This window comes from Prunus persica, chromosome G4 (genome assembly GCF_000346465.2).
Source record: "Prunus persica cultivar Lovell chromosome G4, Prunus_persica_NCBIv2, whole genome shotgun sequence".
In the NCBI taxonomy this organism is placed as follows: Eukaryota; Viridiplantae; Streptophyta; class Magnoliopsida; order Rosales; family Rosaceae; genus Prunus; species Prunus persica.
The window spans coordinates 23,095,555-23,109,019 of NC_034012.1; the positions used below are offsets into that span (position 1 = coordinate 23,095,555).

The 13,465-nt window shown below is 36.2% G+C and overlaps 1 protein-coding gene across 3 annotated transcripts; it reads right to left on the bottom strand.

The window, feature by feature from the left end:
- On the bottom strand, positions 46 to 5,221 carry LOC18779242 (protein APEM9). 3 transcript variants are annotated; one of them, XM_020563085.1, is made up of 8 exons: positions 4,745 to 5,221; positions 4,412 to 4,487; positions 4,229 to 4,332; positions 3,973 to 4,140; positions 3,480 to 3,557; positions 3,039 to 3,321; positions 1,762 to 2,114; positions 46 to 533 (listed from the first exon to the last, which is right to left on the bottom strand). In XM_020563085.1, the coding sequence occupies exons 2-8, from the start codon at positions 4,460 to 4,462 to the stop codon at positions 404 to 406; spliced, it is 1,167 nt and encodes a 388-aa protein (XP_020418674.1). In that variant the 5' UTR covers positions 4,463 to 4,487; positions 4,745 to 5,221; the 3' UTR covers positions 46 to 403. The 3 variants fall into 3 exon arrangements, with proteins under 3 accessions (XP_020418674.1, XP_020418672.1, XP_020418673.1); XM_020563083.1 differs by having other exon boundaries at positions 4,412 to 4,514; XM_020563084.1 differs by lacking the exon at positions 4,745 to 5,221 and having other exon boundaries at positions 4,412 to 4,695.

Consider the following 13,465-nt stretch of genomic DNA (forward strand, 5'->3'; position numbering starts at 1 on the left):
AACAATTCAGACTAATTGTACAACCGGTCATTTGCCTCAACTCAGTAAATGCCATTCGATTTTCTTTCTTTCTTTATGTTGCTGTCTTATGTATAATGTTTCATTAATTTAAAACTGCAATTCATCTTTGAAACGAACTAAAAAAAGAACATTAAATCTACATGTGATGTGACCAATAAAAACCCAACCAAAACAAAACAGCAAAAACATGGTTTACTAATCCAACGTCAGAAGCTGTATTGCACTGGTAAAATAGCACAATCACTGCGAATTTGGTGCATACTAATAGCACTCCTACCAGGATTTTTTCATACTTATTGCATTTTCACAGAAGAGAATGGTCTGCTGTTGGCGGTTGGTTGTTATAGCAAAGAATCCTCAATGGAGAATGTCTAAAACTTTATCACTGGCCTGACCTTGTTGCGGCCGCGAGAGGTTGAACAGCAGCTAAAGGATTCACCTGGTATGAAAATGCAAGCTGCCACAAGTCTACCAGAGCATTCTTCATTGATAAAGTCTGTCTCCGAACAATTCTGAATGAAACATAATAATTTAAACATCAAATCAGTAAAGTCTACCAGTGCATTCTCCATTTAGGAAAACCAATAAACAAAACTGAACAAGTAACATATATATATATATATATATATATATATATATTCAGTAAACAAGTGACGTGTCAGTCATTGATATAATATCATGATGTCACACCAAAACACCATTCCAATTCTACGTGGGCGTGTTACGATAAATAAGCATTCAAATCAATCATGCATACGGACATTAGTGTTGTGTGTCTACGTGCACACAATGTGTCCAACAGCCAACTCCTACAAATCCAGACATGCTGAATTGTAATGAGTCTTTTGGATTTATACAAAGTAAAATATAACATAGATATCTGTGGTTTGAGCATAAGTTTTCATTGAGAATAATTAATATATATATCAAAGCTATTTTGGAAAATTAACCTTGTAAAAATTTCTTTGCAAACAATATTAACACCTGAGTAACTCTGCTCTCCTGTTAACATAAATGAAGGTGATTCTCTTCAAGCTTCCAAATGAAGTATTAAGCATGGGTGGACACAAGTGGTGTCCTTTGGAGAACTCAAATTCAAAAAGGTCCTACGAATCAGATATGAACACATTTTCAGTATTATCCTATCAAATTCAATTCTTTATTCTATATCATGTGAATCATCCATATCCACATGAGACACTGACAGATAGTCTCCGCTTGTTTGTTGTCATCTAAATAATTTCAAACAATTATCCAGCATCATTAACAATTTTGTATGGCTAATGAGGTGTCAATGTGTCATCCAACTCACTAGTCAAATTTGCACAAGGGAAAGAGGGGCAACCAGTTGAGTGCAGATAATCAGCGTTCGTAACAAAAAGAAGTATAGAAGTAACAAGTTAAAGTGACCTTTGTTTTTCAAAAAATTACTGAACTGTCCACCCAGGCAGTGACCACAGCATTATCAGAGCAGCGAGAAACATAAAAAGGCTATTGATTAATTTCATGCAACAGATCCATTTTACCAAAAAAGGCTATTGATTAATTTCAGACAACAGGTCCATTTACCAAAATAAGGATATTGACTAATTTCATGCAAACATGTGTGTTTTACCATACAGAAGCTAACGCATGTCTAGGCGGCAACTATCTTAGATGATGACTAGAGGGAATGGAACCAATATCAAGACCATGGACATTGAATGCATACATGTTGACTATGAAGAGAGAATATCTCACCTCTTTATGCTAGCTTGTTTCCTCCGGAAAACATAATATATGAGCAGAATCAAGAAGCCCAGGACAATCTTTCCATTAGATATTACCACCTGAGCACTTCCAAATTTCAGAGTGATGGTACGGAACCACCAGAAACATGGTTCCAATCTTTTAGATAAATTAAAAACTGCTTGGTTCTTAGCAGTGTCTCCCCTTGGAGGGTATTTGTTTTTTGGATATCCGTCTGGCACAGTTATCTGCTGCAAACATGACGAATGACCTTCATTGTCGTCCACCAGCAAAGATGAGAAGGTACCTTGTGAGGAATTAGTGGCCTTAACAGAATGCAGTGAGTGTAATCTTCTCAGAAGTACCTAGGAAAACACATGGAAGAAACTGAAGTGGTATCAATTTCTTTTAACCTAAAAATTCGATAAACTGAATATACCATTTTAAATTAAGTTAAATAACGCAACTTAGCAATATGTCAATAATTCAAGAAAAGAAAGAAGTTAAAGGACAGTGTCATATCACATGGGAAGAAAACTTCTTCAATAAGTGAGTAAGCCATACTTGTACTCAATAAGGAGTGCTACTCACCATGCAAAAATGGCAGAGACATAGTACTCCCATAAATAGAATAATATAAAAAGTGAAAGGTTTTGCATTTATTTGGACGGTTTCCAGTTCTCAAAATAATTTAAAACCACATGACCTTTTCGCTTTATCGAAAAAGAAATATGCTACTCAATTACCGCATATGAGTACCAGGAAAAATGTGTAAGAATACCGAAATTAAATTTGATGACAGCGTGGGGTTGGACCACTGAGTGTCTTGCGAAATTCAGTGGCGTAGCACAAAGAATAGGATACGCAACATGATTTCAACTTGTTATAAGGAAAAAGCTCATTTTTCAAGCACTAAGTTCAACCAGAAATGTCTTATGTACTTGTGTGTGTCTAAAGACCCTGTCAGCAGACAGAAAGGCGTTGCCCTTTTAACATTGTAGAGACAGTGTCTTCTGAATCTCAGTCAACCATATCTAGATAACAAAGTTTCTCTAGCATGAGACTGCTATTTGTGGTATAATACCATATAGGAAACCTCACTCAGAAAGAGAATCTAAACCCCACAACAAGCTTTTGTCTCCAATTTCACAAAGAAAGGCCTTCTAAAAATAAAACAAAAGGCAAAGAAGGGTGAAATTTTTATAGACATAGAGTGAACTTAACCAATAATACCACTTCAATTAATTCTCGTGGTACAGAATCAAACATATGAAGCGTAGATTATTTACCTGTCTTCTGTCCTCAGGTAATTTAGCATTCTCGACCCAAGAAGATGCAAGGTCAATATCATTCAAAATGGTTCCCAGAAGTTTCAGAACATAGACCTCAACAACTTCTAGATACGTATCAACTCCCAAGAGAAAAGGCCCATCACATTTTTCCGTATAATCTGCATTTTCTTCTGTACCAACAAGAACATATTGTTCATCGACAAAAGTCCACCTGCTAAGGAACTCTTCCAGAAATTCTTGAACACCAAGAGAGTGCCCTTCTGATATATAAAAACATATCCTGAAAAACAAATTCAGACAGAAATTTTGAAAACCACAATTTCCAATGATGCTTTTAGAATCAAACAATATGAAATTGATAAACTTTCAAAAGGCATTTTAAATACTTATCAAACAAAGAATCCGAATAAGGATAACTTGAGCTGGAGATAAGAGTACCCAGTGAGAAGAACTTGAACAGGAATAGTAGGAACAAAAGCAAATAATAGTTTGAGCTCGTGCAGAATTTCTGATGTCCTGCATCAACCCAAATTAAGTCACATTCATTATGAAAAAGGATAACTAGGAGAATTTCTTAAAGATAAACAATCAATGAGCAGTTGAAATAGATAGAATTTTAAAATAACAAAGAATCTGCAGTTGGGTAACAGCCGGATGAATGTATTCCAAAGAACACATTACTTTTGAACTACATATAAAGCCCACTAAATCATTAACTTCCCTGGAAATTTATAAAAATCTCAGCCATAGTAATTTACATCAATTCTGAAGTGATTGCATAATATATAGAAATTACATAAAGGAAAAGACTGAAAAAGAATTTAACATACACAATGAAAGGAGTAAAAATGTGATTTTAGATATTTTCAGCGGTGCAATCAATCAATTCCACAAAGATTGAAGCTACCCATAAAAGAATAGATGGACATACCTTCCAAGTTCTCTTAAGGATTGGACAAGCACCATACCAGCCGATTCCAACATGTCATACAATTCAAAATGGTCTGTGGCTTCAAGGTCTTCACTATGTTTAGAAAGACGCTTCAAAATAGAGGAGGCTGATGACGCTGCCTCCTCATACATTGAGCAAACAAGGTAGCTGAAAATTATCACAATAAACAATTGGAGACAGAATAGGAGATAGTATTGGATTATAAAATGGGTAATGAAATTAAAGCAAAACTGACCTCTCGGAAAGCTCAATTTCTTCCCAGATTGCAGGGTCGGAGCTTTTGGAACTCATCTCCATTTCACAGTCTTTCTCTGACTTGCCTTGTGAACCGGATTCTACCTGTTGAAATTGAATCAAATGGAGCATTGAATATACCAAATATTAACTTTTGCATGACAACACGTTGCTCAATGCGTACCTCGGTTGAAGACGAGCAATTGCTCTGACTCTCACTCGCCTCAGTCTTCATTCTCAATCGCACGGAAACCTAGTCCCTGGACAGAGCTGGAAAATCAGAGATTCTGTGGAGAAATGTGGAAGTTTGAGGAATGCCACTTGAAATTTTAAGCTATGTACATGATTACTGAGTGAATATTAATAAATTCTATAATCAGGGCCCCCAAAAAAAAAAAAAACTAATGAACACCCCTTTGCATATAATCGATTTTCCTGTAATCATAAGTTTCTCAATAGTGTAAAAGAAGCAAATTAATGAATAAAAGCACAGAAGAGGGAAAAAGAGAAGAAGTACCTGATAGAGCTGGAGAAGGTTGCGAATTCTGTCCTAGTGTTGGAGGTTTCTGCAGACTTTATCGAGGCCGCTATGCATACAAGTTACAACCTTCTATTCTATTATGCATTTCATTCTGATGCTCAAATCGAACTCACAAACAGGAGTGGAGGGAAGGGAACCCAACATTGAATTTGAGGGGAAAGAAGAAACTGAGGAAGAAGAACGTGCAGGGAGAAATGGAAAGGAGATAACTGTTTCGTGAGAAATCTCTTTTTCGGTCAAGAAACTGAATTTATTTTACCCTCCGTTAATTTTAAAAAATTATGGTGATATTTTTTTTTAATTTTTTTTTTAAAGTGACAAATTAAACCCTATAAATTCAGGTGACATCGCTAAAATTCCTTTATTTTATCTTTTAAATATTTTTACTTCTATGTAATGATTTCTTACATTGTTACTCTCATTTTATTAAATTACTAGCCCCTTGAGCGTCCCAATTGAATTTTTTAAAAGAAAAAGAAGAAAACCAATTGTAAATGATTTGGCTTTGGTGACAGCTTGTAAGCAACAATTGCACACAATGAGGGATAGTAAATGAGATATTTTGCTTGATATAGAGCAAGAACTGAGATCTCTCCTTCTTCTCCTCTCCCATCTTGAGAGTTGTTAGCTCATCCTTGCTCGAAATTAGATCTGACAATATCGTACATGACCTGTTAACACGACATGAATTCGCAAAAAAAAATTAGTATTCAGGTTCGGGTTATCGTGTCGTGCTGATATCCTAATGACCCGTTAGCTTAAAGCCACACGTTAAGCTAACGGGTCATGTCTTATAGTGTCAATTCGTGAATATCCGTTAACCCATTAAGCTCAGGGGCATTTTTGTAAATTTATATCTTTCTTCTTTTTTCTTCTTTTTCTTATTCTCTTTCTTCTCTTTCATCTCTTCCTCCCATATTCCCCCCCGACTCTCCCACTGTCTTTCTCTCTCTCTGCCAGCCTCTTCCTCCTCCTCCTTAAGTGAACCCTCCCTCTCACTGGTTGTTGATTTTTTTTTTTCAATTTTTTTTTTTTTTTGGGGTTTGCTGCCGATTTGCTTATATCATGTAACTCTAATTGTGATTTAGTGGTTTTAATTTATTATGTTTTGTGAAATTTTAGTTCTATGGATCGGGGTTGGTATTTTGTGAAGTTGAGAGGGTGATGTGATTAATGAGTGTTTTTTCAGTTTTTAAAAGGAGCTTGAATTGATATATTCATAGTTCGATTCCCTTGGGTTAAGCCCAGGAGAGGTATGTTGGGTCATTAATGGAGGTTTATGGATTGGAGAAGGAGGAGAGAAAGAGGAAGAGGGGGGCTATGCAGTGGTTCTAGACATGGTTTTTTTTTTTTCAATTTTTTTAATTCTTAAAGTGTGAAACGGGTCATGTCATGTGATTCCGAATTGTAACGGGTGGTGTTCATGTTTGACATTTTCCACCTTTTTTCTTATTGTGTCATGTCGTGTCAACCCGTTAAGAAAAAGCTGGTTTACACGAACTCGACAAGAACACTACAAACATGACACGAATGCTAGGCCTACTCGAAATGGGTGTTTTTCCCTTGAGCTATGTCTCATATTTGGGGCTTCTTGCCTCTTATTTTGATTTCTTTCCTTTTTCTCTTTTTTCCCTTCTATTATGCCCAATCCTACAAAACCTGAAAATGTACTATCTCCCTTTCCTTTCTTCCTCACCCACCATTCCTCTTCACCCTCCACTTCTCATAGTAGCATTTTCATGCCCTTAACAGATTAACGTGGATTTACGAATGACACTGACACAATCCGTTAGCTTAACCGATGTCTAACGGGTCACCCGTTCTTAACCCGACTCGATAAGTCCAACTTGAATACTGATTTTTTCGTGTGAATTCATGTCGTGTTAGCGAATCGTGGACAATATTGCCAGATCTACTTTCAATTTATGTTTATTAAGAGTCGTAACTCAATCTTTTTCCTACACTACAGTTACCAAACATTGTACCTTGGATATAAAATATATACGTAGTATTGTCATGTTCCTAGAACACTTAGTGCTTGCAACCACAATCATATGATGTACTTGGCTCATTGAACTCAAGGACTTGATGTTTCAAGTGCTGAGTTGAGTTTTCATCATTAGTGACTTTGTGAAATGGACTTTAATCCGATCCCTTGTGATGTCTTAGACACCATATCCCTTGAAAATCCTTTAGTTAATGAATCCACCAAATTTTGACATGATCTTACAAAATTGATGGTTAGAACCCCATAACTTATCAGTTGACTCACATAACTGTGTCTTAGACCAATGTGTCTAGACTTTCCATTATATACTTGGCAATAAGCCTTTGATAGTGTTGCTTGACTATCACAATATATAGAGATAAGAGGCACTGGCTTTGCCCATAATGGTATATCTATCATTAGATTTATAAGCCATTCCGCTGCTTTAGTATAAGAGGCTATAAGGCTACATGACTCAACTGCCATGATGGAATCTGAAATGCATGTATGTTTCTTTGAGCCCTAAGACATGGCACCTCCACCAAGTGTGAAAATCTAGCCATTTGTGGATTTATGATCTTCATAATCATTTATCCAATTGGATTCCGTATATCTTCCCAAAACTGTAGGATTTCCATTATACCAAATTCCTTAACATTAAGGTATTTTGATATTCTAGATTTTGCATTTCGATGTAATTGACTACGATTACTTGTAAACCTACTAAGTTTACTCACAACTTGCATTTCAAATATTATAAGAACTAGATTATAAGAATTTCTTCGTTGTGTTTACAACTTCTAAATCAGTTCTAAAGATTAACATATAATCTACGTATAAGTTAATGATAACTCATTTTCCATTTTGAAACTTGCTATAAACGCACTTGTCTTAATCATATATTCGAAAACCATTGGAAACAATCACCTTATCAAACTTTTCTTGCCATTGTTTTGGTGCTTGTTTTAAAGCATATAATGATTTTATTAACTTACACACCTTGTGTTCTTGTGCAGACATGACAATACCCTCCGGTTGATGCATATAAATCTCTTTATCTTTATTCACCATTTAGGAATGTTGTTTTGACATCTATTTGATGAATTTCAAAGTAGTAAAGAGATGTTAAGGCTATGAGAACTCTTATGGTTCACTACTACAAAAAAGCAAAAAGACGACGGTAAATCACCGTCGTGTATTCGGTTTTTCAATGGTCGTGGAATCCACCGTCATCTTTTCCCTCATAAACCACGACGCTAAATCACCGTCGTTGTTAAAATATACAACGTCATCAACAAATACAAAACGACGTCTTTGTACTGCAAAAAGATCTAAAAAAGCAGTCAAGGATGAGAATAGACGACCAACTCTCTAAAAAAACGGTCGTTAAAAAGGAAAAATATGACACATATTAACAGAACAAGGCCGCAAGATAGACATACAACGACGAAAATAAAAATACGACGCCGTTAAATATCATTTTCACGACAATAAAAAATATGACGTCTTTAAATACATTAGAAGACGACGTTATTGACACCTACTACGTCGCCTATATAAAAACAGCCGTCGTAAAATAAATTTTCCACTTCGATTTTTCTATAAAAGATGACGTGGAAATAGTTGTCAGTGTCATTACTTACGACGTATGTATTTATAGAGTAGACGTTGAACGACGAAACAACGTCGGTTACAAATATATGAGAGTCGTATTACAAAATTTATACGTCCTATTTTCAGAAACAAACAACGACGATAAATATTAGACGTTGTTAAATAAAACAACGTCGAAAACAAATAAAAACAGACGTGTTTAGTCTGCTAAAGTTCTAAAAAATAGTCGAGGATGAGAATAGACGACCAACTCAAACAAATCACCGTCGTTAAAAAGGAAAAATATGACACATATTAAAAGAACAAGGCCGCAAGATAGACATACAACGACGACAACTAAAACACTACGCCGTTAAATATAATTTTCACGACAAGAAAAAATATGACGTCTTTAAATACATGAGAAGACGACGTTATTGAAATCTACTACGTCTCTTATTTACAAACAACCGTCGTGAAATAAATTTTCCACTTCGATTTTTCTAAAAAAGATGACGTGGAAATAGTTGTCAGTGTCATTATTTACGACGTATGTATTTATATAGTTGACGTTGAAATTCGAAACAACGTCGGTGGCATGTATATAGTCGACGTTGTATTTATATGTATTCAATACTCACGACGCACTTATTAATATAGACGACGTTGAACTTCTAAACAACGTCGGTTCCAAATAAATGAGAGCCGTATTACAGAACATATAGACGGCGTTGATTATGATGAGAGCCGTATTACAAATAACGTCGTTTAATTGATATTAGACGGCGGTTATGATGAATTACCGTCGGAATTCATTTCGTTCCTCTTCGTTTATAAAAGAACTTGCGACGTGGAAAATGTATGATGACGTCGTATTTTTTAACGTTCAGATTATATATCTCGTTTTTTAGACGTCGGTATTATGGGATTGGAGTCGTGTTATTTTGAATTACATGACGGTTCTTAATCCTTCCCCGACGTGATATCCTGAATAATTGCTTCACAATAGCGTCGTGGTTCTTCATTGTTACGTTGCTTTAAGACGTCGGTAAATATGCTGAATAACTGGTTCACAATAACGTCGTGTTTTATTTGAACGTAGAAAGTGAAGAAATCACATTACAATATATTACAAAATTAATGTCATACACTGCCAATTACATAAGCATCATTCAATCCATATATCTTCACACCCATCTCGAATATTTTGACCGCCTAACTCACCCACCAGTTCATCAAATGTGTCAACATTTGGCATCCCTCTAGTAAATGGCTCACACTCAATTATCACATCACCTAAGACTTCATCACCAATAACATCATTATATTCTCTATTAGGCATTGATAACACTACCGACCAACCACGATGCATCGGGTCGTCAACAAAAAATATTTGTTTGACTTGAGAAGCCAAAACAAATTGGTCATTCCTATGTCCAATTTTACTCAAATCTACAAGGGTAAATCCAAGTTCGTCGACTACAAGACCAGAACTATCTATCCAATCACACCTAAAGACTGGGATTGTAAACTTTTGGTAGTCAAGGTCCCAAATTTCTTGAATGACACCATAGAAACCCATATTTGAGAGAATTGGGTTTTTATCCTTGGCACTAGCAACTTGCATGGTATGTGCAAGTAAATAAACTCCACTATTTTGAGTTGTCCGCACATCATCTTGTGCCTTGATATTGAATTTAATACCTTTAATAAGATAGCTCCTATATAATAGCACTGACATGTTTGGACCAGCTGCTAGCCACCTTAAATTTTCTGATACGCCATGATTGTCTTCCTCAAGTTCACTTTGAACCTGCAAATTAATCATATCTTAATTCAATCTAACATATAAATAAGAAGAAAATTAAAAGAGAAATATGTTATTCAACAACATATACCTTGAAGCATAGCCATTGAATGAAAGTGCTCTTGTGCTTATCCTGCAGCCACTTTGTTCTCTTTCTAAATTTTGGATAAGCAGTCTTGATGTGGATCATATGTTGCCTACATGACACGAAAAATTCAAGCATTACGGTCCCAAATATAGAAGATAAACATAAGAAATAATTTAAAATGGAAACTTAAAGAATAAAACTCATACGTACTCGATATAAGGTAGGACTTCCTCCGTATTCTCCAAGACATATAGATGTGCTTGATTCAACAGGTCCTGATCAACTACGCTCACTGTGCAACCTGATAATGGCTTTGAAAGTCCCATCTTTTGGCTTGAAGGCACTCCAACTGTACTAACATCAGATAAATGCTGAGTACAAAACTCTACCGCTTCTTCAGCTATATACCGCTCAGCAATGCAACCTTCGGGACGAGTACGATTCTGAACATACCCCTTCAGCACTTTCATATATCTTTCAAACGGATACATCCACCTAAAATATACTGGCCCACATAGACGAACTTCTCTGACAAGATGTACTACTAGATGAACCATGATATCAAAGAATGAAGGGGGAAAGTACTTCTCAAGCAAACACAGAGTAACTACTACATCTTCTTCCAACTTATCTAGCTTGGAAACATCAACAGTCTTTGCACATATAGCATTGAAGAAGAAGCACAAACGAGTTATTGCATACCTTGCAGGCTTCTCCAAAACAGAACGAATTGCCACAGGGAGCAATTGTTGCATTAAGGTATGACAATCATGTGATTTAAGGCCAAGAAGTCTTGAATCTTGTAAAGATACAAGATTTTTAATATTTGAAGAATAACCTTCAGGGACCTTCATACCATAGAAAGAATTGCAAACCTCTCTCTTCTCTGCTCTTGACAAATTCCAAGGCCCAGGAGGCAAACGAGTACGTCTTTCTCCATACTCGGGTTGCAAATCAGTTTTGACCCCCATGTTCAATAAATCTAATCGAGCAGCAATCCCATCTTTATTTTTTCCAGGGATCTCCAGCAATGTACCAATGATACTATCGCAAACATTCTTCTCAATGTGCATAACATCTAGGGCATGCCTCACAGGAAGGTATTTCCAATACTCGAGATCAAAGAATATTGATTTCTTCTTCCAACAAACTCTGTCACCATTTTCAACCATATGCAGCACTTCTTCTCCGGTTAATGGCTCGGGAGGTATGCCATATTCAGGTTTCCCATTAAAAGCTGCACGTTGCCTCCTATATGGATGATTGATTGGTAACCATTTTCTATGCCCAATGTAACAAATTTTGTGGCCATTTTTCAACCTGTGACTAGGTGTATCATCGCCGCATATTGGACAAGCTTTATATCCTTTAACAACACAACCAGATAAGTTTCCATAGGCGGGGAAATCATTAATTGTCCACATTAATGCAGCTCTGAGTGTAAAGTATTCTCCATTATGTGCATCATACACTCCTCTAATCCCATCCCATAAAGATTTTAAATCATCAATCAAAGGCTCCAAGTAGACGTCTATATCATTTCCGGGTTGTTTAGGACCGGAAATCAATAAGGTTAACATCATGAACTTTCGTTTCATGCACAGCCATGGAGGGAGATTATATGTAACTAAGATAACCGGCCAACAACTATATCTGCTACTTAGAGAACTGTGGGGATTGAATCCATCAGATGAAAGAGCCAATCTCAAGTTTCTCGGCTCATTACCAAACTCAGGCCATTTATCATCAAGAAGTTTCCAAGACGGGGAATCCGCCGGATGAGACATCTGACCGTCAATTGATTTTCTAGCAGCATGCCAAGTCAAACTCTTAGCTGTCTCATGTGATTGAAACATCCTTTTAAACCTTGGAATTGGAGGAAAATACCACACCACCTTCGCTGGCACACCCTCTTTCAAGATTGAATCTTTGCCTTCCTTCCACCTTGAGATACCACAAGTAGGACAATTAGTTGAATCCTCATACTCCTTCCTATACAAGATGCAATCATTGGGGCATGCGTGCATTTTCTCATAACTCAGCCCCAATGCACACAAAGTCTTTTTAGCCTCATACATAGAGGTTGGTATTGTATTTCCTTCTGGAAGCAAATCGCCTTGAAGTATCAATAATTCTGTAAAACAGACATCACTCATCCCATGTTTTGCCTTCAAATTATACAACTTCACTAATGCCGATAACTTCGTGTACTTTCTACAACCAGGGTACACTGGTTGATCTCCATCCCCAATCACATTGGCAAACTCATACGGATCGGAACCAAAATCACCAAAATCATTATCATCCATATCAATTTCTTCAGACACAAAACTGTACCTACTATGGCCATCATCTTCTTCAACATTTCTACTAGCATTAGTAGTTGCTTCCCAAGGTTCTCCGTGAAATGTCCAATTCTTATAGCTTTGGTCAATTCCATTAAAGTATAAGTGATCCCTTATAATTCCAACCCCAAACAACTTCAAATTAACACATTTAACACATGGACAACGGATATGTGTTGTAGTTAGAAGATTTTCTACAGCAAAGTTCAAAAATGCTTCCACCCCAAACTCATATGCCTTCGATCTTCTATCCGAGTGCATCCATGACTTATCCATCTCCGACACTATAACCTATTATCTATAATAAAGTGAAAATACAGGCAATGACCATCACTATAGCAGATTATACAAAGATCTAATAGCAAGTAATACACAACAGAGACGACGGGTTTTAAACAAAAACAGACGTATTTGGCATATATAGACGACGGATTTTCAACAGACGTCGTCTAATATAAGTAATACAAACGACGGTTTATGAAAAAACCGTCGTGTATAAGTAATACAACGACGGTTTTTTCATAAACCGTCGTGTAATCGTCGTCGTATGCCTAAAAAGGCGTCGTGTCTCAGTTTATTTTCAAGAACCCAAAACCCATTAAGAACACAACATATATATGAAACCAAGCAAGAAACCAACATATACATGAAACCAAGCATGAAAACAATAAATCCATTCCCAATTCAACATAACATAGGGTGATTAAAAGATCCGACAAAATTAAATCCATTCCCAATTCAACATAACAGATAATGTAATCCATGAACCCATTAAACAGAAAATCCATGAACCCATACTTATAAGCACATTATTAACAGATCGCAAAGCATATACCTAGAACCCTTAACAAAACAACTAATATCATTCATGATTTAC